We start from the raw sequence: 26,173 nt of genomic DNA, 5'->3' as shown, positions 1-26,173 counted from the left end.
AGATTGAATCGATTCAATTCAATTAGATTGGATTAGATGTTACTCACCCGTATTTAAGAAGAGAGGCAGGTTGTTTTCTAGTTAGTCAGTGATTACAAATCTCACCGATTAATATAGCTTCATTGATAAGATATTGCAGCATAATACAAGTCATACGCATAAGAGTTATGTTATACTCTAAATCTAAACTCATTGTTAGGTATTAGTCTTTTTTTTTGGCTATTCATGTGCTTTTTTTTTTCTTTTTCTTTCTTATGATTTAAATTTGATAAATATAGGTTTGGCTATTATAGTTTACTAGGTTTGGCTATTATAGGTTTGACTCCTCAATTGTTTACTTTGACTTTACCAGTGATTAATTTAATGGCCTATTCTATTGCTATTAACCACGTGGCTGGCTATTTTATTGCTATTTGGCATTCTTAAGCTCACTCATGTGAGATTCCATATTTAATGGGGTTTATTGAACCATATTCAATGTTTTTAGGCCTATTTAAATTCGATCCAGTTATATATTGTGGAAATTACGTCCAGTATGGTTTTTTAGAATGTTTTATGATAAATATGGCATAGTTTAGTTTGGACACTTTTTATGGCTTTTTTTTAACTTTAGCCATGTTTTATGGGTTTTTAAAGCCCATACGTGTATAATGTATGTTTAAAAAGCCCATATGTTGTTGTTTGTAGTTTCTGAAGGTTATTTTTGTAATTTTATATATTTTTAAATTTTTGTATCAGTTTTTTTATTGTTTACAGTATTTTTTTTTTGTTTTTCCATGTAATGATGATGATTTGATGGTTGCTTATCCTTCCACTCTTCCTTTTTCACTTTTCATTTTCTAATCAACTGCCTATATACTTCTCTCTCTCCCTCTCTATTTCACTTCATTGTTTTTCTTTTTTTCTCCTTTCTTCCTCCATTCTTCGTTTTATCCTCTTTTTTTTTTTCTGCTCTCGGTTTTTGGTCAATAATGGTGGCAATGTGCTTTGAGTAAGAGTGACATTTCTCGTGTGTTGTTCAAGGTATTTATCCTTTTTTTCTCTTTTTCTATTGACTGATTTTAGGGTTTCTTTTTTCATCTCCATTTTTTAGTTTTTGGAAGTTATCATTGTTGTTATACAATTTTTCCAAGTTCTTTATTGTATGTCGTTTAAGTGATAAGCATTTCAATGTGTTGAGTTTGTTGTTGTTTTTTTTCTAAGAAAAAATGATTCATCTAAAGTGATTTGTGTGTTTTTGTTTTGTTCATAATGTATTTTATATGTAGTTTTTGTTTTAGGTTTGGTTGTATGTTTTAGTATTTTGGTTTTTGGTCTTAATTTTTTAATATTTGGTAAGCATCAGGTTGTTGTTGTTGTATATATTTTTTTTTTTACTTTTTTGTTTTGGTTATGATTTGTGTTGGTTTTAGGTAGAAACTTTTAGTAAATGGTAGAAACTGGTTTTTAAGTTGTGTTTTCATTGTTGCTTTAGGTAGTTTTGGTTTTTAGGGCTTTTTTGTGTTCTTTGTTTGTTTATTTTTAGGCATTTTCATTATGTGTTATTTTTTTTTAATTTTTCATTCAAGTTTTATTTGTAGAATATATTCTTAGAATCTTTGTTTTGCCCATATTTATGGTTTTTATTTTTTAGCTTGAGTTGGAAATTTGTTTTAATGTTTATTATTTTGCCGGTGACGGAAAAGTCGTCGGAGTTGCTGCCGGCATCAGAAAATTCGTCGAAATTGGCATTGTTGCCGGAAAAATCACCAAGAAACCGGTTTCTTGAAGACCGGTTTCTTCTTCAAGAAACCGATTTCTAAGAAACCGGTTTCTTATGTAAATTTTTTATTTTACCTAATTATTGAGAACTTTCATTTGATAAGTTAATATTTAAAGGGTGTTAGAAATATTGTTTGTTAACTGGTTTTGGTTTCTGTATCTTATAGTTGGTTTTGTTGTTTTGGGTTCAAAGTTTAAATTTTTGTTTTAATTATTTAGGTAATTGATTTTCGTCAATTAATTTTTAATTTATTTGTTTTTTGTAACCAGTTTTGTTATATTAGATTTTTGCTCAATTGTTTTATTGTAATTGTTTTTTGTGTTCCAATCGATTTTTTGATTGTTTTAGCTATTTCATGTATTTGTTTTATTTTTTTTAGTTAGTTATAATAGTAAATTGGTTTCTATGGTTAATTATTAGTTATGATGTTTTACGTAATTGAATTCTAAATTTCAGCTTTTGATTTAGTTTTTCAAGTAATTAGTTTTTATTTGGTTGATTTTTGTTACCGGTTTCTTTATGTTAAATTTTGAATCTTTATGTAAGAAAAAGAGCTTTATATTGTTTCAAGTAATTGGTTATCATGTGTTAGTTCTTAATTTGTTTATTTAATGAAACTGATTTCTTTATTTTAGATTTTTAATTAGTTGTTTAATGTAACTAGTTTTTACAATTTATTTTTATGCAACTGATTTTTAATTAGATTTTTAAAAGTTTTGTTATAATTTTGTATGAGTTCTACAAGTTTTGTTATGATTTCACAAATTTTGTTATTATTTTTTTATGATTTTTCATATGGTCGAAACAAGTTTAATAGGTTTTATAGGTTTGAACTTGTTTTACAGGGTTTACAAGTTCAGAACTGGTTTCACAGGTTCGATACTGGTTTCACAGGTTCAAAATTGGTTTCATAGGTTTTAAGGGTTTTGTCATGGGTCTGCTCCATTTTATGATGTTATTGTATATTTTTTATTTTAAGTTTCTTTTTTTATTATTATTTTGTTTCTAGGTTCAAAACTGGTTTAGATTATATTTGTGATTAATATTTTGTTATGCATTGTGTGTTGTTTTTATGCAACTGATTTTTAATTAGATTTTTAAAAGTTTTGTTATAATTTTGTATGAGTTCTACAAGTTTTGTTATGATTTCACAAATTTTGTTATTATTTTTTTATGATTTTTCATATGGTCGAAACAAGTTTAATAGGTTTTATAGGTTTGAACTTGTTTTACAGGGTTTACAAGTTCAGAACTGGTTTCACAGGTTCGATACTGGTTTCACAGGTTCAAAATTGGTTTCATAGGTTTTAAGGGTTTTGTCATGGGTCTGCTCCATTTTATGATGTTATTGTATATTTTTTATTTTAAGTTTCTTTTTTTATTATTATTTTGTTTCTAGGTTCAAAACTGGTTTAGATTATATTTGTGATTAATATTTTGTTATGCATTGTGTGTTCAAAACTGGTTTTGTTTTTTAGCTTGATAAATATAGGTTTGGCTATTATAGTTTACTAGGTTTGGCTATTATAGGTTTGACTCCTCAATTGTTTACTTTGACTTTACCAGTGATTAATTTAATGGCCTATTCTATTGCTATTAACCACGTGGCTGGCTATTTTATTGCTATTTGGCATTCTTAAGCTCACTCATGTGAGATTCCATATTTAATGGGGTTTATTGAACCATATTCAATGTTTTTAGGCCTATTTAAATTCGATCCAGTTATATATTTGATGTTAGATTTTACCATCCGATCCGATCCAATTAATTTAGTCATCCAATCAATCCATGTTGGATTGGATCGGTCCATTGGATGTATTTCATTAATATTTATTGGATTAATTTGAGTTTATCCAATATTTTAGACTTAGTATTTTGGGGTATGTTGAAAAATACCATTTTTATTAATCAATTAATCAAATTTACCAATAATTTTATATTTAATTGAAACATACATCTTTTTATATGTATTGTACCCAAAATACCCTGACATAAGAGAGTCACATGGAGAGTATCTTGAAGTGGTAGGGACAAAATTGGTACAATGTTTAAAAAAAGAGGTAAAAATGATAGACTTTAAAAAAGAGGGTAAAAATAAAAGAGGACAATATAAAAAGGATATAGAGTGTAATTTTCTCTAGTATTTTTTCGATCGGATCGGATCCATCCAATATTTTAGGTCCAGTATGTATTGGAATCTAAGAAAAAAAAGTAAAATTTTAATGCTAATTTTTATATATACATATAGATTTTACGTATATAAAATCTAATTACTCATCAAAACTAAATGAAAATACTAATTAGTTTGATTGGATGTATTGGATTTTTGGACACCCTATCCACCATCTGATTCGATCCAATTGGATATTTAAAAATAACATCAAATCTGATCTGATTACAATTGGATATCCAATGTTTGGCGATCGATTGTGTACCTCACGTGCGTTTTTAGTATTTCTCTTGTTAAAGACTTCATATTATTAGTCTATACAAATGAGTATGAGCGTAGACTTTGCTTTGCTTCTCTTCGTAATTAATTTTTTCTTTCATTTTTTTTATGTATATTAACATAAGGGGATCATGTGATGTCAATCTCTTCCTATTAAAACTGATGATACTACCAAAACAAACTAACTTTCTAAAAAGCTAAATATATAATGGAAAACTTACAAAAATATTAAAATTTAGATTAACTTTTATAAAAATACTGTCACACGAAAATCCTTTTAAAAATACTGTGTTTTTATAAAAAAAACAGTGGAACACAAAACAGAACAACTAAAAACAACAGTAGAACAACTAAAAAACAACAGTGAAACAACAATGAAAACTTAATACAGTACATAGTATAAAACTTACACAATATTTTTGAAAAAAATTCCACCCCACAGTATAAAAGTAAAAAAGTTGAAATTTTCAGTATGTGGTGTAATTATCCCTATATAATTCCTCACAGGACAAATGTACACTGGTTCCATGGGAGGACTTGACCCTCCCAATATTTTTTTTCCTTATTTTTATTATATTTTTGTATTTTTTTTTTAAATTTTCTTTACAAATTCATTTAATTGCTCTCTTTAGATTTTTTTTTTACACTTCAGGCCCCTCACAATAAATTTTTACTTCCTCTACTCCCAAAAAAAGTTATGCTAGGATTCAAACCCCTTAACTCTAAACCCTTATGACATATTTGATTTGTTGTAATCAACATTAGAATGGAATTATGATTACAATTTCAATGTTTAATTTTTCCTTGAAGTGATGTTTAGTTTGGTGGAATGTAATGGTAATAGAAATTGTATTTGTAATAGTAATATAATGAAGTAAGAATAATAATAATTATTGATTACAATATTTAGTTTATTGTTAGAATGAATATTAGAGTCATTTTAATTTTATTTTATAGGTAAATACCATTTTGGATCCTGTATTTTGCAAAAGTTACTATTTGAACCCTCTGTTTTGTTAAATGACAAAATGTACCTTATATTTTCTAAAATAGTACAAAAAGGATCCTGAACTGTTTTTTGTCAAAATAAAATTTAATAATAATCCGATCTAAAAGTGTTATGACAAAACTATTTACATTTTCTGTATTTGTTTGTGTTAGGAATTGTTTTTAAGTTGGTTATATTAAGAAAAAAGTTATCGAAAATTAAATTCAGGGTTCTATTTTTACTATTTTAGAAAATACAAGGTCTGTTTTGTCATTTAATAAAACAAAGGGTCCAATCAACAACTTTAACAAAACACAGAGTCTAAAATAATATTTACCATATTTATTTAGTCCTTATAATATATTCCTTATATAATGTGATCCTTACATGTAATTCTACTACATCACTTATAAAAACAAACCAAACATTCCAATGGTAATCATGATTCTATCTACTATTACAACAAACCAAACGTGATAAACTCTTGCAGGCATTTCATTGTAACGACCATTACATCACTTATATATAGAGTGATTATACTCATATACCTACCGTAACTTAAAATGATTCTCTCACCCTTATTTATACTTTTTCTTACTAAATTAAAGATTATTTTATCAATTTACTAGTTATTCTAATGTTTATTCTAACATCAAACTAAAAATAACAATAAATTCTTAGGGTGTCACTACAAAAAATCTCACTTTTAGTCACAAAAAAATTTGTAAGTCAAAAAATTGTGACTAATTATAAATTATTATTCTTATGTTGTGACTAAAAAGTCTGTGGTTAAAAGTATTAGTCACAAAAATTACAATTTGTTGTGACTAAATGTATTTTTAGTCACAATATTTGTTGTGACTAGAACTAAATTAGTGACAACTTGTAACTAAATTATATTTTAGTCACAAGTAACATATTGTTGTGACTAAAAGTCACATTTAGTCACAAAAAAATTATGTTGTGACTAAAAAATTGTCACTAAAAGTAGCAGTTTTTGTAGTGTTCATCAAACCGCTCAAATCGCCTGCACCCCACTGCATAGCAAAAAAGAGCGGTTTGAAATTCTTTGCGGTGCGATTGCGGTTTGAATTTTTCCTAACTGCACAGTGCAGTACGGTTTACGATTTTGAATTGTTAATATGCGGTTTAAACTGCACCGCACTGCATATTATAAAAATATCAATTTTTATATTTATTTAGGTCCAATATGTGAAGGCCCAACCCAAGCCCACTAATTATTGTATTGTTGAAACTTGAAACTTTTTTTTTTCATCTTTATTTTTAAGCCTTATGGTATTTTGACAAGTGTTGCTCAAGTTTTGTTGTATTTGTAATCAGTGACGAAGTCAAAATTTAGTTGAGTGAGGGCTTGAATAAATATTAAGTCAAAACTAATAAAAATAACTAATAAATGTATTTTTCCAATTTCCATCTTCAACAAAAGAAAATAAAATATTGTTAATAATATTATTATTTTTTTTTAATAAAGTATTATTTTTTTAATTATTTGTATTGGACTACTTTCAAAATGGGCTTGATTAGAATGAGAGTAGCTCATGAGTCATGATTAAGATATTGAGTGAGAGCTTTTGTGAATTGGGCTTTAATAAATTGAGTGAAGTGAATTAATATATGTATATATCTACATATAAAAAATTTAATGTATATATTTGAGTGAGGGCTTTAGCCTAAATATGGGCTAAATTCCCTCCGTCCCTGTTTGTGATAGTTTAATTATTTAGTGATAGTCCAAACTGCAGAATCCGCATAAACCGCACCACACTATTTTTTGCGGTACGGTTTTTGCATTTTTTAATTTCGCGGTGCGGGTGCGGTTCGAGAAATTAGAAAAACCGTATGTGCAGATTGATTTGAAAAAATAATCAAAAACCGCACCCGTACCGCGAACATCCTTAAATTCCTATTACCATTTTTATTCAATCATATTACTATTACAGTTACAATTACCATTCCACCAAATCAAACACCACTTCCATATTATTTTGGTGTTTTTTTTTTTTGCACTGTGAAGTTGCTTTCAATTATATTATATGTCATTATCAAAAAAAAAAAAAAAATATGTCATGATATTTTAAATTTGATTGAGATCTTAAATCATACTTTGCACTTGAACAGAATTGTCTCTTGCTGCGACTTGACTATAACAAATAATTCGTCAATCAAGTTCGACATTATTTTGTTCTTATTATTAATAATAATAATATATACCACTTGGTTGAAAACAATGACATCACATTATCTTAATCCCAATGGCTTGAACCAACCCCAAAGTTAAATAAGGAAATACATAACTTACACTACAGAGTAAAATAGACCCACAAAATCAAACACTTTGAAAGATACTTGAACTGTAGCCATTTTTGTCATCATAATACTTGGACCACAGCATTACACCTCCATAGTTAGCCGAATTCTTTATCACAGGAAGAATTTGAGAAGTAACAACATTAGGTGGGATGTACCCTGTTCCGGTGGAGGCTGCTGCAGGTGATGCAGGCAAGCCCAAGAAAATCTTCCCACCCTTAATCGAATTACTCCATCCATTCCACGAACTCAAAAGAGTATTAACATTACCAGAACTCGAGTATTGACAAGAAGGATTATTGTAAAACTGAATCCAAACATAGTCAAAAAGCCCAGTGTTAAGAGCATTTCCAAGAAAATGATCAGGATATGGACACTGAGGAGCTGCACTTAAGTAAACTGGTCTTCCTACTCTGCTATAACCCTTTAAGTTTGTGGCTAAATCTTCCCAATACTTGGTTGAACCGAGTTCAATGTCGAAATCAATACCGTCCAAAACCGCATCGCCTAAGGGGCGAGAAGTTGACGTACCACCCAAGAAATTGTTCCACAAGTAATCAGCTACGTTCTTTGCATCAGCAGGAGATGAAAGAGAGTATGTTCCTAGACCACCTCCGAGAGAGAGCATTACTTTGATCCCTTTGCTTTGACAACTTCTTATGCCTTGGCTAGCAATGGCGCATCGGGTCGGGTTGCAGTGACCGGAGAGGTTGATCTGAGGGGTTTGGCCATTGCCAAACTTGTTTAGAAATGCTATGATTACGTAGGAATATCTTCCTGTGGCGCAAGTTTGAGCTAAGGTTCCTTCGTTAACGTTTTGGCCCCAGTAGATTGCTATTCCACCAGCATGAGTGAATTGGATTAAGGCTAAAATTTGTAGGAGGAGTAGTGGTAGGACAAGTTTTGTAGCCATGATTTTGAGAAATTTGGTTTTGTTTATGAGTTGGAGTGTGAATGTGTGATGATGGGGTTTGCTTGCTTCTTCTTTCTATTTAAACTGTTGTTAGTGCCTACAAAAACTGACCAATTAATAAAGTTTGTTGGGGAAAATACAATAGAGTTGACTATAAAGTCCAAGTCAAGCTAATTTGTTCCATTATATATAATAGACAAGATTGATGGTCCCACTAGGGTTTAACTTCTTTTGGCATGCTTATTGGGTGAGTAGGGAGGGAGGACTACAACTAGAGGATTCATTTTATTTTTATAATTTCTAGAATATTGTCCAAAGCATCTCCATCCAATCATGTTTCTTTTTTTTTTTTGAAATAGATCCAATTATGTTCTTTAAACACACTCTTTAACTAAAGGCTAATTAGAATTTATGTCCTCTAAACTTTGACATGTACCAAATCATGCCTCCTTGAACTTTTAAGGTCGTTAAAAATACCTCCTGAACTATTTTAGATCGGTTATTTTTTTTAATAATAAATTATTTAATATTTCATTAAAATAGAAAAATAAAGTAAAAAAGACTATCGTTTCTTAATCTTCAATAATGATCTCTTTCCATCTCTATTTACATACAAATCAAACTAAAATACATATATGTCTATATATATATGTACTCATCTTAGATGAAAAAAAACAAAACAATCATTACAATATATGCTATTCTAAATTTTGTCCACCTGACATGACATGTCCACATAGTCAAGACTGAGGATACGTGGAATACGTACAACTTGTCAATAACAAGACAAAGTCACCTTACACTGCATGTCAACTGCCAAGGGTTCTAAAGCAATCGAGCAAAACTGTCAAGCATTAAGCAAAAGGCACTACAAGAAATGTCACTTTTGCCAGCACATTTTTGTGCTGGAAAAAGTTTGGTATTGCGTTGGTAATATGGAATTTACTTCTGATGTGTTGGCAAAAGGAGTTGGCAAATCAACGTTGGTATTAGAACTTTTGCCAGCACAAAATGAAAAGAGCTGGCAAAAATGACTCTTCCCAGCGCGTAAATGCGTTGGTAAAAGTTAGATTTTAGATACTACAAATGTGCGCTAGTGAAACTTTGACCTTTTTGCCAACGTAGTTTGTAAAATGCGCTGGTAAAAGTTACTTTTACCAGTGCAGTAGCGAACTGTGCTGGTAAAAGTGACATTTCTTGTAGTGAGGAGTTAAGCAAGCTGTCAAGGCCCTAACCAACCATGTTTGACTGGCCAAATGATATATTTGGCCGACCAAAGGAAGATTATAGGTCGACCATGTCTTGAGAATAAGCTGGTCGACCAATAAGGTGGTTATCTGACCAAAGAGGCCTGATTCGACTAAAGAAGTCTGTGTTGGAATTTATTTTACCAGGATCTTAGATCTACTCACAAGTATGTTTATTAACACCCTAAATATGAACTTTCTAAAACGATGAAATAAACACATATAAAGTTTAGGAAACCTTACATTGGGTGCAGCGGAACATAACGACTCCTTCCGTTCAGATATCTAGCCCTTGATTCCTTTCTGTAGCAGAGCATTATCAATATCTGAACCTGGATCACTTTCTCTGAATCTTTGATGCTGAAACTCCTTCTTGCTGAAAGTCTTTCTTCACGATCTTCCTCACTATGATTGAGGTATCATTTGTTGTGTGTGGGCACTACTCATACACTAAGAATTTCGAAATTGAAGAGGGAAGAAAGAAAGAGGGAGTGGTCGGCCAGATAGGGAGAGAGAAGGCTCAGGTTTTTCTGAATCAGAAGTGTAATTTTCCTGAAGCCTTCACTATCTATTTATAGCATTCCACTAGGGTTAGGTTTGAATTATTTGGCATTAAAATAATGAAAATATCAGTTTAAATTACCTACAAAAGTGGCCGGCCATGCTTAGTGGATTTGGGCCTCACTTTTTGCAATTTTGCAGTTTTATCTTTTCTGCATCTGATTTTCTCAAAAACGCCAATTTTCTAATTTAACCATTTAAATGCCAATTCTAACTATTTAATAACTATAAATAATTATTAAATAATATTGTCATTTATCATATTTATTAATTGAACCATACAAAGTATCATAATTAACAAATATGCCCCTAAAACTCTTTCTTTACAATTTCGCCCTTACTTAGTGAAAATTTCACAAATAGACATAGTCTAAATTGAGAATTATAATTGATTAATCAAAACCAATTATATGAGTCTTACAAACAATATTATCTCAACTAGTGCGGGGACCATGGGTCTATATAACCGAGCTTCCAATAAGTAGATCAAGAATTTAGCACTAAAATTTACTAACTTATTAATTCTTCGTTGAATCCACGCATAGAACTTAGAATTGCAGTCTCAATATATAGAATGCTCTATATGTTCCACCATATAGACGCATCATTAGTTATCCATTGTTATAATCCTAATTTGACCAATGATCCTCTATATGAATGATCTACACTGTAAAGGGATTTGATTACCGTTACACCCTACAATGTATTTTATCCTTAAAACACTTGACCCCGTATAAATGATATTTCAGCTTATGTGAAATGAGTACTCTACCATTTATGTTCGTTTGGTCAAGCTCGAAGGAGATCATCCTTTGCTTACTATTCGCCAGATAAAAGCTATAGATTCCATGTTTATGTTAGCGCTCCCACTCAATTGCACTACCGTGTTCCCAAAATGTACGTATCACCCTGACCTAAAAGTAGGCTTAACTAACAAATCAAAGAACACGAATAGCCTTTCAAGATTGAGCCTAATCATAACAGGATTAAGAACATTTGATCTAGGATCAACTAGGCGATATTGACTTGAATAGATATTACGGTAAGTTTAATAAATCTAAGTCAAAGTTCAATATCGGTCCCTTCCGATGCATACTCCATGCATCCAACCTGAGCTTTACTTTAACCAATGCTCTGGAAAGAACATAGCACTTCTCCTAATGCAAGTAAACTCTGTTGTAGATTATCATATCAGTAAAACCCTATGTCTGATAAATCTAGGAAACTTTATTCACATAGTCATGTTTACTTTCCAATGTGTTGACGGCACAATAAACAGGATCAAGTATGTGAAAAGGGTTTCAGATGAATTTATACATTATGTACATATAATCATGAAATAAATCATGTGAACCATGCAACATTAAATGTTATTTCTGATCTATATTAATAAGTAAATCTGATTATATTGAAATGAGTTTTATTTAGGGCATAAAACCCAACAGTCTGACCTTTGTAAGGAAAGCTATACAAAGAAGCTAGTTAAAGGCTAACAGGCACATACCAAGGCTGACAAACACATATCAAGGCTCTCAAGCACATACCAAAGTTGGCAGGCACATACCAAGGCTGACATGCTTATACCAAGGCTAACAGACACATAGAAGGCTAGCAGACACATACCAAGGCTTATAGGCACATAGAAAGGCTTGCAAGCACATATAAAACTGGCAGACACATCCCTAGGCTGCAAGAACAATACCTGGACGGCCATAGGAGGTCATCGGCCGACTAGGCCCTACATGTTCGATGCATACTCGATTATTAGTAATTTCAGAGGTTAGGGATGATATTTCGATAATGTTCGATAGTTGCTTGATATATATAGATTAGTAATATTACATGTTCGATTGTTAGACGATGTACATTTGATACCAGGTAAGTTGTGTGGTTTGTTCGAGTGCTTCATAATACATGTTCAATGATGCGTGTTTGACTTATACATTTTGTATATATTTTTTTGTGGTATTTATTTTATTTTGTTTTAAATGTACAATAGTGTTTGAGAGCGCGAGGAAAGATATTAGATTTTTAATGGCTTAAAAACTAAAATATTCAAGTTAGAGTTAGATATTAGTGTTTGATTATTGTTCGAGTGTTGTTTTTGGTAACCCAATATTCATTCACAAGATTATTATTCTCATTAATGGTACCGATTGATAAGTGTTCTATTATTGCTTGATTATCATTTTTTTTGTTGGGAAGACTATTATTAGACGCTATGAATTTTGACTATCAATAGAATTTGATAGTTATTTGATATTGTTCGATATTATATATACGATTGTTACAAAAATAGTTGAGTAATTTGCGGCAAAACCCCCCCAACTATCAATTTACTTGTAAAAAACCATCCAACCTCATATTTTGGTGGGAAAACCCTCCAAAGTACTGTTCCGTTTACATTTTTAAGGTGCCGTCTGTCCAGCCTCGTTAAGTCCTAATTTTACCCACGTGGCAATGACAGGTCACTAAAAAATTATCTTATGTGGCCATATTTTACAAAATAAAATAAAAACTTTAAGAGTAATTTGCGGCAAAACCCCCCAACTATCAATTTACTTGTAAAAAACCATCCAAAAAACTTTAAGGTTGGATGGTTTTTTGTAAGTAAATTGACAGTTGGGGGAGTTTTGCCGCAAATTACTCTTAAATTTTTTATTTTAATTTTTTTAAAATATTGCCACGTAGGATAATTTTTTAATGACCCGTCATTGCCACGTGGGCAAAATTAGGACTTAACGAGGCTGGACAGACGACACCTTAAAAATGTAAACGGAACAGTACTTAGGAGGGTTTTTCCACCAAAATATGAGGTTGGATGTTCTTGGAATGGAGTACTTTTCAAGAATAATGATTCGGATTGGAACCAAACCAGAATTTCATTATCATGATCGCTGCAAGGAACTTAAAATGAATCACTTAATGTTTGCTGATGATGTTATCCTATTTTACCATGGAGACTTCAAAAGCATTCATTATTTGCTTCAAGGATTGAAACTTTTCTCCTGCACATCCAGGTTGCAACTGAATTCTGCTAAATCGGCCATTTACTGCTGTGGAATGGAAGAAAGCGAGGTGCAAAGTGTCATTGATTGTAACACCCTAACTAGCATAGGCGTATTACGTAATTTTTAAACATACTGTGCAGCTCGTTGCTAATCAACGAGGTTTATGGAAAAACGTGATTAATTAAAATTTTTGATTTTTAATTAAACTTGTAAAATATTTATACAAAATACTCGAGATCCCGATTACAAAACCATTTACAAAAGTTTACTGTCTATACAAAATACTTGTCGCCTAGCGACTAATTACAAAAATAGCCTCGCTGTCCCGATGATCGTACGCTCCAGGCCTAACCGCCCCGACATGTACAATCTTCACCGGCTCGCTCACGGTCCATCAGCTCTAGCCTTGCCTTTACCTACACATAAACATAGCACTGTGAGTCGACAGACTCAGTAAGAAAAGCATAATAATACTCATACATAAATCCCGGTCATGATCAGACGCCCATACCCCTGACCATAACCCTAACTGCCGTGTCCAACACGATACTGAGTCCCCCTAACTGCCGTGTCCAACACGGTGCGAGTCCCCGAACGTTCATAGGGACGGTACTATTGACAAGTAACAGCCTAATCGGTCGAACCGGTCATACTCCGGCTGCTGGTCATACTCCAGCTGTACCGACGTGTTACAGTATCAGCCTAATCGGTCGAACTGGTCATACCCCAGCTGTTGGTCATACTCCAGCCTGTACCGACGTGATACGTCAAATAGTACGGAACCACCAATCTAAGCATCAGCCTAATCGGTCGAACCGGTCATACTTCGGCTGCTGGTCATACTCCAGCCTGTACCGACGTGATACAGTGTCAGCCTAATCGGTCGAACTGGTCATACTCCAGCTGCTGGTCATACTCCAGCCTGTACCGACGTGACACAGTCGGATGGTTCGAAGCCAACATACATATCTAATGTAATCTAACAGGCTTCCTACATACACGCTAAACATGTAATCTACATATGCATACTATTATACTAATCTTACCTGGATTCCGAATTCAGGTGTGCCGGTCAACCTGACTGGAGCGAACTGCGCGGCAGATTACAGGCTCCTAAACCATAACAATCACAACACTATAAGTGATACGCTAAATCACTTCCCGGGGACTTAAACTAGGAATTAAAAGTTTCCCTATCGATAAAAAGCATGGCAATACCCCAAATAACATAAAAACGAGGTAAACTAGGGTTTCTGAAAATCACCCAACCGGCAGACCGGTTATCCAACCGGAATTCTGGTTCTGGGAATTTTCAAAACCCATCCAGAATTCTGGATGCACAACCGGAATTCCGGTTCCTCGCAGGCAGAAATTCAAAAATTCATTACTCAACCAAATCAAATCCAATTAACCTCAAACCTTCCAGACCTGTTCTATATATCCCCTAGAACATTTCTAAAGCAACAAACCCGAGCTTCACACACAGAAACTCATTTCACCATTAAAGGTCAAAGATTGAGTTCTAAAACTCAAAACTTGACTAAACAACATAACAAGCATCAAACCCTGATTAAAATCTCATATTCAAGCATTTAAAAACTGCAGAAATCAAACCCTAACTCATGCAACAACTACAGCCACTAAAAATCCAATTTTCTCTTTGAAAACCTAAGCTTTTACACTAAAAACTCCACAACTCTAACAACCTAACCATCAAGCATTACAAGCAGCTTAATAACATCAATTAGTCATGCTTAAACCTCTGCAAACAACTATAAAATCACAGCAACAATAACAACTTAAACTAGGCATGCAAACATCATCAATTCATCAAAATTCTTCAAGAAACTAAAAGGGAGAGCTACAAGGATCTTACCAACAACTTGAGGTCAAAATCTATGCTAAATCCAGCTTGAAATCCAAGAGAATGCCCCCCAAACCCAGCTGCTCCAAACCAAAATAGAGAGAAGAAAAGAGAGCCTTGAATTTTCTAAGTTTTCTAACTTTGGAAATTTTGAATAAATGACTAAATACAACTTAACTCTTTTTATTTTAGCCAACTAAAACCCACTAAAACACATAATATTCCACTTACTAAGTCCACTAAAGGACAAACTAATAATGGGGCAAAATGACCATTTTGCCCCTTCACACCAAAATCACATAAGTAACACTAAAGGGGTATTTTTGGGAAATTCTAAATTCCCGGCCATTCCCGACATTCCTAATGTCTAATAAACCATCCCAACCTACTAACATACTAAGTTGTGATTTTACTGAGCCAAACACCGAGTTCCATGTTACCGGGCACCGGAAATGCAAAATTATGAAAACTACTAACTGACATAAAATGCATCTCAGAATTCAATAATAACAGTATAAATAATTATTTAAATAGCTATAAATAATTTCATAATTAAACATGATTAACTGCTAATTTCCAAATTAAACTAAGCGGTCTTTACATTGATAAATCAGGTTTTTCCAAAAAAGAGGTACCATTTAAATACTTAGGCATTCCTATTTGTGCCAAACATATTTCTGGTAAAGAATGCATGGTGTTAGCTGAAAAAATGACATCAAGAATAAGATCATGGAGTTTAAGGAACTTGTCCTTAGCAGGTAGAGCAGTGCTTGTGAATTCTGTTTTGATGTCTATTCATTCTTATTGGAGTCAAATTATGATTCTACCTAAGAAGATCATCAAAGACATTGAAATGATTTGTAGAGCCTATCTCTGGAAGGGGCATCACACGGCAACAGGGCTTGGCTTAATTGCTTGGGAGAATGTGTGTCAGCCGAAGGCAGCAGGAGGCATTGGCCTCAAAAAAATAGCAGAATGGAACTTAGCCGCACTGACGAAATATGTTTGGGCGATTGCAAACAAGGAAGATAATTTGTGGATCAAATGGATACACTGTGTCTATATAAAAGGGGAGGATTGGTGGAGCTACCAAGACCCACAACAAGCGAGTTGGTATTGGAAAAAACTGGTTTATGTCAAAGATCAAATCAAGGAGAAAGTGAGTTTGCAGCAGTTTCTTAGTTCACGATACACAATCTCTAATGGCTACAATTTATTTTGTCCTCCTCAAAGGAAAGTAAATTGGAGTCATGGAGTTTGGAATAGGCAAAATATCCCAAGACAAAGCTATGTTATGTGGACTGCAGTGCAAGACCGACTTCAAACTAGAGCAAGGCTGAAGAAAATTAATGTGATTTCAGATGACTGCTGTCTTCTTTGCAGAACACATTCTGAGACAAAATGCCATCTTTTTCTCTCTTGTTCCTTCTCTTCACAATGTCTTCTGCAGATCAAAGGGTGGCTGAATTGGAAAGTTGAAACAATTGACCTGGATGCGATCTTGAGATGGATTGAGAGATCAAAGGCTGGCAGGTTTAGGAAAAGCTTCTAGTTTGTTGTCACGGCTTCGACAGTATACTAGATTTGGAAAACCAGAAATCTGGTGCTTTGGGAATTAGAGGAACCGAGAGTGACTGAGGTGGTTAGGAGAATCAAGGAAGAAGTAAAGAGTAGATTCATTTATGTTTGGCCTAAAAATGTATCTACAGATGACAATCAATGGTTTTTAGAGATTGTACAACAATAGGAAAAAGGGAAATAGAGGGGGAATCATGTTATATTGTGATTGAGTTATGTTCATACATAGATATAGATCTTCTCTTTGAAGATGCTAATAGGATGTAATCAAATATTTGAAGTAATGAATTACACTAATTTACCAAAAAAATAAAATAAAATTATGAGGTTGGATGAGTTTTTGCAAATAAATTGATAGTTGGGGGGGTTTTGCCGCAAATTACTCAAAATAGTTATTCTATAAGTATTCAATATCAGTAATATCTTTTGATAACTGTTTGATACATACTCGATATGTAGCATAAAAAAGTTATCCAAATATTTTTGTGTACCTTTCAAAATATTTCATCTTCCAAAATAAGGTACACTACATTAGAATGTAATTAACAAAAAAAAAAAAACTAATGAAACAATAATGGAACACTTAGTTCCATTAATGAAAATAATAATCTTGTGAACAAGTATTAACTTATTAAAATCACATGCTCATTCCTAAAACCTTGAAATTTTGACATTTGCCTCCTATCTCTATAAGACTTGTTTCATAAAAATTTATTCATCTTCCACTAGGAATGAGTCCGAAAACTGCTCAAATAGCAAAGTTTTTGAGTATGGTGAAGAGAGAAATTTGTAGGATTTAGGAAAAGGGAAAGAGAAAAGAGAGTAGGTTTATGAGGGGCTATTTTGGAGTTTAGGCAAAAATGTGGTAATTTAATAGGGTGTTATTTTTGTATTAATTTATATATTAATAGTAAAAAATTTCTATTTTTTCATATAAATTTCTCTATTTTAGTTAATACTTTAAACAATAATGAAAAGATCAGATGATGGGTTCAAATATTTATCATGTAAATGTGTGAAGATGTTATTACTCTTAGTCAAAATAGTTTTTATTTGTTTATTTCTATTTCAAAAATTGATTTATATATTTATTTTAAACATTATAATTTAATTATTTAATTAATTAAGTAACAAGTCATTCTTGCAAGTTATTAAGATCGACAACTTAGTAATAATGTTGTCCAATCTACGCAACACAATGATCGATATAAAAACACAATAGTATTATTCTTTATATATTAATTGAAGGTAAACAATACAATTTAATACATAATTACACAATACGTTACAAATTATAATTAAGCTATCCGTATTATTATTATTATTTAAGTTTAATTTTTAGTTACAAATAAATATTTAAGTTTAATTTTTGACGGTAATAATACTTGAGTTATATTTTTAAAACTATGTAAATATTATTGCCGTCAAAAATTAAACTTAAGTTATTTATTTATATCTAAAATTAAATTTAATCCGCAAATTATTCTTATTATTATTATAACTATTATTATTATTATTATTATTATTATTATTTTTATTATTATTATTATTATTTCACACCTTTAGTTATAGTAAATTAAACACTTCGGACAATGGCATTACTATATTTATTCTGAACATCCCAAAACTTGTTCCAAAGCATCACACCTCCATACTTTTTGGACTTCTTAATCTTTGGAAGAACCCTTGACTTCAGTTCACTCGCCGGAATGTACCCTCCAACTTTCCCGGCTGCCTTTCTGGCCGCCGGCAACCCCATAAAGATCTTCTTGGCCTTAGTTAAGTTTTTGTTCCATTCCTCCCAAGACTTAAGAAGCTTCTTAACAGAGTCAGTTTTGGAATCATACTGGCAAGGACCATTGTTGTAAAACTGAACCCAAACATAGTCAAAACTCACAGCCTTAAGAGCCTCACCAACAAACCTATCAGGATATATGCACTGAGGAGCAGCACTTAACAAAACAGGCCTTTTACTTGTACTACGACCTTTCAAAAACCTAGCTAGATCGTCGTAGTAATTAGGGTTTCCGAGCTCGATGTCAAAATCAATTCCATCCAAAACCGCGTCGCCCAAGGGACGAGAGCTTGACTTGCCACCTAAGAAGTTGTGCCATAAGTAGTCAGCTACTTTTTTGGCGTCGGCTTTGGAAGTTAGAGTGTACTTTCCAATGCCGCCACCAATGGAAAGGAACACTTTGATTCCTTTCTTTTGACAAGCTTTTATACCTTTGCTAGCGACCCTGCAACCACCTCCCACGGGGTTGCAGTGGCTAGCAAGGTTAAGCTGCGGGTTTTGGCCGTTGCCAAACTTGTTGAGAAAGGATATCATGACATATTTGTACCTTCCTGACTTGCAAGTAGCCATAAGGGTTTCTTCATTACTTGCTTGGCCCCAGTAGATGGCTATGCCACCTGCATTGGAGGTTTGGACTAAGAAAGCTAAGGTTGAAATGATACCAAGGACAAGAAATATGATCAATTGTTGAGAATTATCTCTAGCCATTGTTTTTTTTTTCTTTCTAATAAACTTTTTTTTTGTGTGTGATGGTATTAAGCTTAAGCTTCTCTATTTATAGGGTTAAAAACCCTCAATAATCTTTAGAACCATATACAATAATGAATTTGAAGTCAACGTTTTGGGTTTTCTGTTCATTAATTAAAATAATTAATTCCTTCATTATAATCTGAAGTAAAAGAAGATTGAGGTGGCAGGCAACCTGATCAAACTTCAAGACAACGCATATATCTATTAATATTATATGATATATGGCTCTAATAATATGCTAAGAATATGGTCGAAATATATGGGTTTTGGAATTTGGATAATAATTGTTTCATCGAAGAAGACTTGAAAGTAAACAAGACTTATAAAATGCTACTGGTGCGGCTACATCTATGGAAGAGATATATAATAAGGAGAAATTTGTGTGATTGGTCCATGTATACATGTTGCTTAGGTTATAAATAAGTCGTGACTCACGGTAGTTGGCCTTCTTCACAAGTGATCACACCAGTCATGCATGGTAGTCTAATACTAATATAATACTCATCTTTATTGTCCCATATTAATTATGTTTATAATTAAGAGACTTAAGTATATTCAATGTTAGTAAAACTATATAGTTTTTGTCTAGTTTCACATAGATTAAATTTTGGGGAATTACTTTATATACTGTTTTTTTAATTTTTTTTTTAAATTTACAGTTTGGGTTTCTAAAGTGATTGCAGCGCAAGTTGCAATAGGAGTTTTTTACAATTTTTTGTTGCAATTTAGGTTGCAGCTCTAGTTGCAATAGGGATTTCTATGTAGAATTTCGTAAAAATGCAAAAAAAAAAAAAAAAGAAAAAAGAAAAAAAAAACTGTTTTGAAGTGTAAAAATGAAAAAACCCCTTAAGTTTTTAAATGTATTAAACAAAGTTTTTGTCTAGTTTCACACAGATTTAATATAGTTTTGTGTAGTTTTGAAAAAATAAAAATAGATTATATATGTGATTTATTTCTTTTCTATGTGTTAATAATTTGTTTGATTTTTTGTGGATAGATATAATTTGTGTGTATGTAGAAAGTGTGAATTTGAGATGTATTTTAAAATTTTTGGAGTGTTTGGTTTTAAAATTTTTTGATAGGTTAAAATGTAGTTGCTATGTTCCTGAAATTTTGGTAGAATTTTGAGACAATTAAGAAATATCATGTTAATTTGATAATTTATAATAAGTTTGTCAATCCAAAAATTTTCCTTGGTGATGTGGACATCAATGTTTGACACGTGCCATGGAGGATGACGTCACAAAGTTGAGTAGACCCGAGTCATAGCAGTCAACTTGGCAGAGGACCCTAGTCCTGCGCCCAGGTTGACTCTAGGATCTCTAGAATGGAAGTTCGGACTTCAATAACTTTAATCTAACCCACTATATTTTAGTATTTTGTACCATGTATACATGGAGCGACCTAATGCAAGCCCCAGGAGCTAAAATTACACGAATCTGCAACCTGAAAGACAACTTGGGCACCTAGGATTTCACTCAGCGCCCAAGTTGACATCCTAACCTAGGGTTTCAGTTTTTGGGACTGTCTTAGTATAAAGTGGTCAAAACTTCAATTGGGACCATCAACTAGACATACCACGAACATATTTGAGGCATCGGAATCAGAATTGGAGCATGTTGATTTTTTGGCACCCAAGGCTCCGGACCCCCGAGCATCTAGCGCCTAGGTTAACAATCTGTTAATCTGAGCACCTTTCGAGTGTTCAATCAAAGATCCAACTTTTGCACTGAATTTGTCTTCATAAAAAATTGGGAAATAGGTCATTCTGGAGAAAAAACAACAATTCTTGGGTAAAATAGTTGGACCCATCGCCTAGGTTAACATTTTGTCAACCTGCTGGGCCACTTAAAATAGAGTTTTTCAAGAATTCTTTCTAGCATCTTCTCCATCTTCAGAAAATATTGAAATTCAAATATTTTCGTGGACCAAATGGAATTTCTGAAAGGGGAAAACTAGGTCCCAGCGCCCAGGTTGACACCCAGGGAATGTCAACCTGGGCTGTTTTCGATCTAGTTCAGCATAATGTGTTTTGGGCATTTTTTACATCATCATTAAAAATAATAAAGAATCAAGTAAACTCAGGGAGAAAATCGAAAACCCAAGTCCCTATAGGAACAGGGCCCAGTGCCCAAGTTGACCTTGGGCTGGGCCAGCACCCAGGTTGACAATCAACCTGGGACGCTGCATTCAATTACTAAAATGCCAAATTCGATGCGACCATTGAATTTAGCATGGTTAAAAATGGGGGAAGGGACCTTCTCCTCAAGTTCAGAAGCGTTGGAAGTATCAAAAATGAAATCCCAAAAGCTCGGGAGAAAGGGTCCAGCGCCCAGGTCAACAAATGGCATTGTGCACTTGGTTCTATTTATCCAAATCTAATGCCGTTTTGACCGTCTGTCTAGTTTTTCACAGTTACAATGATATATGAAGTCAGAAGAATTAAATTCACAACTTTTCATTTCTAATTTCTAGGACACTCAAAAAATGAAGAGTTTTGAGTCTCTTATTTCCGCAAAATAACAACATCTCTGAGAACTAGTGATCAGCTTCACCAGAATCTATAAATGGACTAAGTGGCGTCAAACTATCACTTAGGCATCGTAAAGGACATCCCTTGGTTGTTTTTTCACTTATCCAACGTCCAGGTTGACGTCATATGTCAACCTGGGCGCTGGATGTCAACTTGGGCGCTGGGACTTGAACTGCCTTCAATAAAACGGTCATAACTCACTAAATTTTTATCCAATTGACGCGATTCAACTTGAATTTCAAAACTATTTAAGTCTTGTAAAATAATACAGAAAAATGACTTTGAGGTTCAAGATTCCCCAAGCCACTGTGCTTGGATAAAATCTCGAACCAAGAAAACAAAATTTGTCAATGATTATGACAAGGAAATTACCGATAAGATAGTGAGTATTAATCGCTGATAAAGTAATAATGAGCTAATATATATAATTATATACTAATTACTTGAATATGTAAACTATGCTCAACTAGAGGAGAAACTTAGTCAGGGACAAATTAAGGTCTTGTAACACCCTTACTTATATAAAATAAGATGCCATAAATAAACTGGCGTTAAGATACTAATGTTGCCTTTATTAAAAAAAAAACAATTTTCAAAACATGGGTACCCAGTTGAAAATAAAGTATTACCACTTAGGGAAAAGTAATAGAAAATTTAAACGACAACATCCTCGATAAGTTTAATAAATTAAAAAAAAAACTTTCAGCAGAAGATGGCCAAGACCACACGCAGTTACATGATCACACGAGATACACCCCATGCTGCCCAGACTCAACTTGTCACCGAAAGCTTACAGGCTTACTTATCTGCACATAGGGGGTAAATAAGGGGTGAGCTGCAAAGCCCAGTAAGGAAAAATAAAATACTATGTACCAGCATTCACACATCATAGCACAAACATATACATCAAACATACAACAACCTAATCATAAGTATAAATAGAGGCAGCCACACAAATACTGAAATACCACACACTCACACTCACAATCACACTCCAGCTTCCATACAAATCTGGAGTGTCTTACGTTCTTAACCAGAACGCAGTACCAATAACCAGTGCACCCTTACGTACACTGCCTCACTTACCACATCACCATACATGTGTGGTTTCCAACCACTTCCAAGTACCTGGAACATGATTAAACAGCCATATACAATCCATCGACAAAACACTAATATTTCACCGAAACTATCACATTTCACAGTTTCAATACAATTTATTCAAGCAGTCATACTAGGTACTCAAACCATATAAAAGCAAGTATAAAGTATAATTATTTTCCTTACCTCAACTCCGCTGTAATTAACTCCTACGATACCTTCTAGGCCCTATAACATTTAACGAAACCCTTAGTCCACCGATAAACTCAATATATTTATTACTCTTACTGTACAGCAACTTTAGCCTAGAATTTGACTTATAAAACGTTTGAATTAGAAGTCCTACTGTTCACAAAGTCTTTAGTTAATTGAAAGACCTTTCTAACGGTATAAAGATCATCAAAATCGGAGCTATAACCTAGGAGTTATGCATGTTTTCTCAAAACAGTTTCTTTAAAATCCTGGATCATGCCGATTTCTGAATACACCCCAAAAATAAAAGTTTTAAAAATAGTTACACCCCGATCTAGACAATACTTTCTTCATAAAAAATATAGCTATTTTTCTAAGCTTTAAAATGAGATAAAGATCTTTTAAAATGGATCAAAAGTGAGAGAGATATTGAATTTTTACTGAAGACACTTTTTCTGAAATAAAACTTAAAACGAAATATCATAACCGAGTAAATATACTAACTTTTGACTGGTAAGAACTCCGAATTAGGGAAAGGTTTATTCAAAGAAAATATGGATTATTGAATTATCTTTCTAACAGTATAAGAATCGCTTGAAAATAATAGATATCGAGAGAGATATCACACTTTTACTATGACAATATCAAAAAGAAATTTAAAAAACTATAATTCGACAGTCAGTGTAAAACATGAATTTTTTGACATCGAAATAATCAGAATTAGGAAAGAGTTTCTTCATGAAAAATGTAGAACATTAAATTATCTTTAAAACGGTACCTAGATCACTAAAAACGGACATACGATGAGAGAGATATGGTAGTTTTATGAAAACTTATTTCTCTGAAAACGAAAATAAAACATACTTACGAAAAACCTACATCCAACCCCAACATTAAGAGACAGTAAAAGTTTTTACCTTAGAAATTGAATATTGTGATAGAGGCTTCAATTTATGCTATGCTGTAATTTGGTGTGATAGAGGCTATGAGAGATTTAGGAATTATCTAAGTGGAGAGAAAGAAGTAGAGAATGAAATTTGTGTTCATCGTTTCATTGAATGGTAAAACCATATCGTATATATTCAACTGATTAGAAAAAATCTAAGAATTTAAAATTTAAACTCAGCTATACCTTTTTTTTTTTTTTTTTTTTTTTTTTTTTTAAGGAATAAAATATTGATTAATTACTAATATAAAATTCCTCATAATTTAAATTTAAATTCAACTAAGTCAAATATCTTAAACTAACTTCCCCATTCTTCTCTCACTCTCACGTGTCCCTCTCTCTATTCATCTATTACTATAGCCTTTACAAATATATATATATAGACATATATATATATATTTTATTATCAAGCTTATACAAAATATATATATTCCTATTATAAATACCACTAGTCTTATTTATTTAATAAACCTATACGTATAAAATAGTATACTAATTTTTATCTATATTCCTATTACATGTATAACAAATCTTATCACTTAATCATACAACTATTTACTAATAACTTATTCTCTAATATAATTAATATTAAATAAATACTTAATCTAATTAACTATATAATTGTACTTAGCAAATACCAATAATATTCATATTTTATTTAATGCAACAATAACATATCAAAACACACAATAATATACCAAAAATAATATACTTGTACTGGATATTACAGGTCTATAGCCAAAATGATATTCTGATGCAGGCGCTCAGGACACCAGAGCATCCTGGACGTGTCAAGGCTACTGGGTATGCTAGTACTTGAAAAATGTCATTTCATTAGTGAGAAAAAATAAATATTCGTTAACTTTTTATTAATTTGCAGGTTCCTTGTCAACCATCTAAACTTTTTGACAGGAAGAAAAGAGAAGTTTTTGATGTTGTGGCTCAGAAACAAAGGGAGATTGAGAAATTAAAAGCAGAAATCAAATCCCTTAAAAAGAAAAATGTTGAGGATAGGTGGCTCATCAGGCGTATGTTCCATAAGAACATGCTCAGGAGGATGAGGTTCCACAAAATTATGATGAGAAGTTTGTTCTCTTATATGAGCCGCCTGTCATGTACAATTTCACTGAATAGAGGGCAGCTAATCAAACAATATTTCTCTGCTAAGAAAATATTGACAACAAAGTGGCTGCAACTTATCTGTACAACCATGAGGGTCCAATCATACTTCACACAGTGCCTTATGCCCACATTCTAATTTCTAAAATACTGCAAGAAGATGTTGAAATTCTAATATCAATTGAGGGGTGCAGATATGTTAGGGAAGTAGCGAACATGTTCTTTCTTTGGCCTAAATACTTAATTTTAATATTCGATGTAACTTTTATTATTAATTAATTATCAATGCTTAGTAGAGTTTGAATATCTTAAATATTCATCGGTAGTAAAGTAGGTTCTAGCATATATTGTACTGCGATCGGATGGGTGGAATAATAAGCATGTTAGTAGAGTTTAGATATCTTAAATATTTAACCATTGTGAAGTAAGTTCTGCAAATACATGTACTGCAGTTAGATGGGTGGATAATTTTTATATTGTTATAATATTTTGTTTATTTCGTATTATTTTATTTATTTTGTTTGTTATTTTAGGCATGTTTAAAATTTTTGAGGACGTTCAATTACAGTCGTTATGCTTCCAAAATTTTAGTAGAATTATGATAAATTTTGATATATTATTATAGTGTTTTGTATAGGGTCCACTTGCTCAACCACCATCAAGACGTGCTATGTCAAAGGGAAAAGGTCCCATGCCTTGTCGAAAAGGCGGTCGTGATCAAGTTGATCTATTATTCACTCGAGAGATCGTGACACTAATTCCTAGGGCAATCAGATAGATGGTTGAAGAATTTCTGAGAATAAAGGCAAACAATGCAATAATCCCGATTCAGGTACCACGTGAATTCATAGCGCCTCGTACCCAGATCACAAAATTTGGAGAAGATTTACAACAGGTGATGTTGTGTGACTTCATTGGAAATCAAAGAATGGGTTTTGAAATGATGTATACTCTTCCTTAACCTAATTAACCTTATATATCAATTTCTACTGAAATTATTATAAAAGTTTTATATTTAACAATTTAATGCAGGAAT

At 32.5% G+C, this 26,173-nt stretch overlaps 2 protein-coding genes and 1 long non-coding RNA gene across 3 annotated transcripts; all 3 read right to left on the bottom strand.

Annotated features, from left to right (window-relative positions):
- Nucleotides 1-7,374: 7,374 nt before the first annotated feature.
- LOC115718152 (hevamine-A-like) lies at nt 7,375-8,526 on the bottom strand. Its single transcript, XM_030647112.2, has one exon. It carries the CDS (start codon nt 8,438-8,440, stop codon nt 7,547-7,549), a length of 894 nt encoding a protein of 297 aa, XP_030502972.2. The 5' UTR covers nt 8,441-8,526; the 3' UTR covers nt 7,375-7,546.
- A 9,721-nt stretch (nt 8,527-18,247) lies between these two features.
- Nucleotides 18,248-19,232, bottom strand: LOC115717525 (hevamine-A-like). The gene has a single exon (XM_030646511.2). It carries the CDS (start codon nt 19,202-19,204, stop codon nt 18,278-18,280), a length of 927 nt encoding a protein of 308 aa, XP_030502371.2. The 5' UTR covers nt 19,205-19,232; the 3' UTR covers nt 18,248-18,277.
- Nucleotides 19,233-22,330: 3,098 nt separating this feature from the next.
- Nucleotides 22,331-24,362, bottom strand: LOC133037788 (uncharacterized). Its single transcript, XR_009687786.1, has 3 exons — nt 23,990-24,362; nt 23,067-23,108; nt 22,331-22,585 (listed from the first exon to the last, which is right to left on the bottom strand). It is a non-coding gene; the product is annotated as an uncharacterized LOC133037788 (long non-coding RNA).
- Between the last annotated feature and the right edge of the window lie 1,811 nt (nt 24,363-26,173).

This window comes from Cannabis sativa, chromosome 5 (genome assembly GCF_029168945.1).
Source record: "Cannabis sativa cultivar Pink pepper isolate KNU-18-1 chromosome 5, ASM2916894v1, whole genome shotgun sequence".
NCBI classification, from domain to species: domain Eukaryota; kingdom Viridiplantae; phylum Streptophyta; class Magnoliopsida; order Rosales; family Cannabaceae; genus Cannabis; species Cannabis sativa.
This window is presented reverse-complemented; position numbering and strand designations above follow the sequence as displayed.

What these genes read in the sequence shown, in the direction of transcription:
- LOC115718152 (XM_030647112.2), bottom strand. Translation starts at nt 8,440, where the DNA reads ATGGCTACAAAACTTGTCCTACCACTACTCCTCCTACAAATTTTAGCC.
- LOC115717525 (XM_030646511.2), bottom strand. Translation starts at nt 19,204, where the DNA reads ATGGCTAGAGATAATTCTCAACAATTGATCATATTTCTTGTCCTTGGT.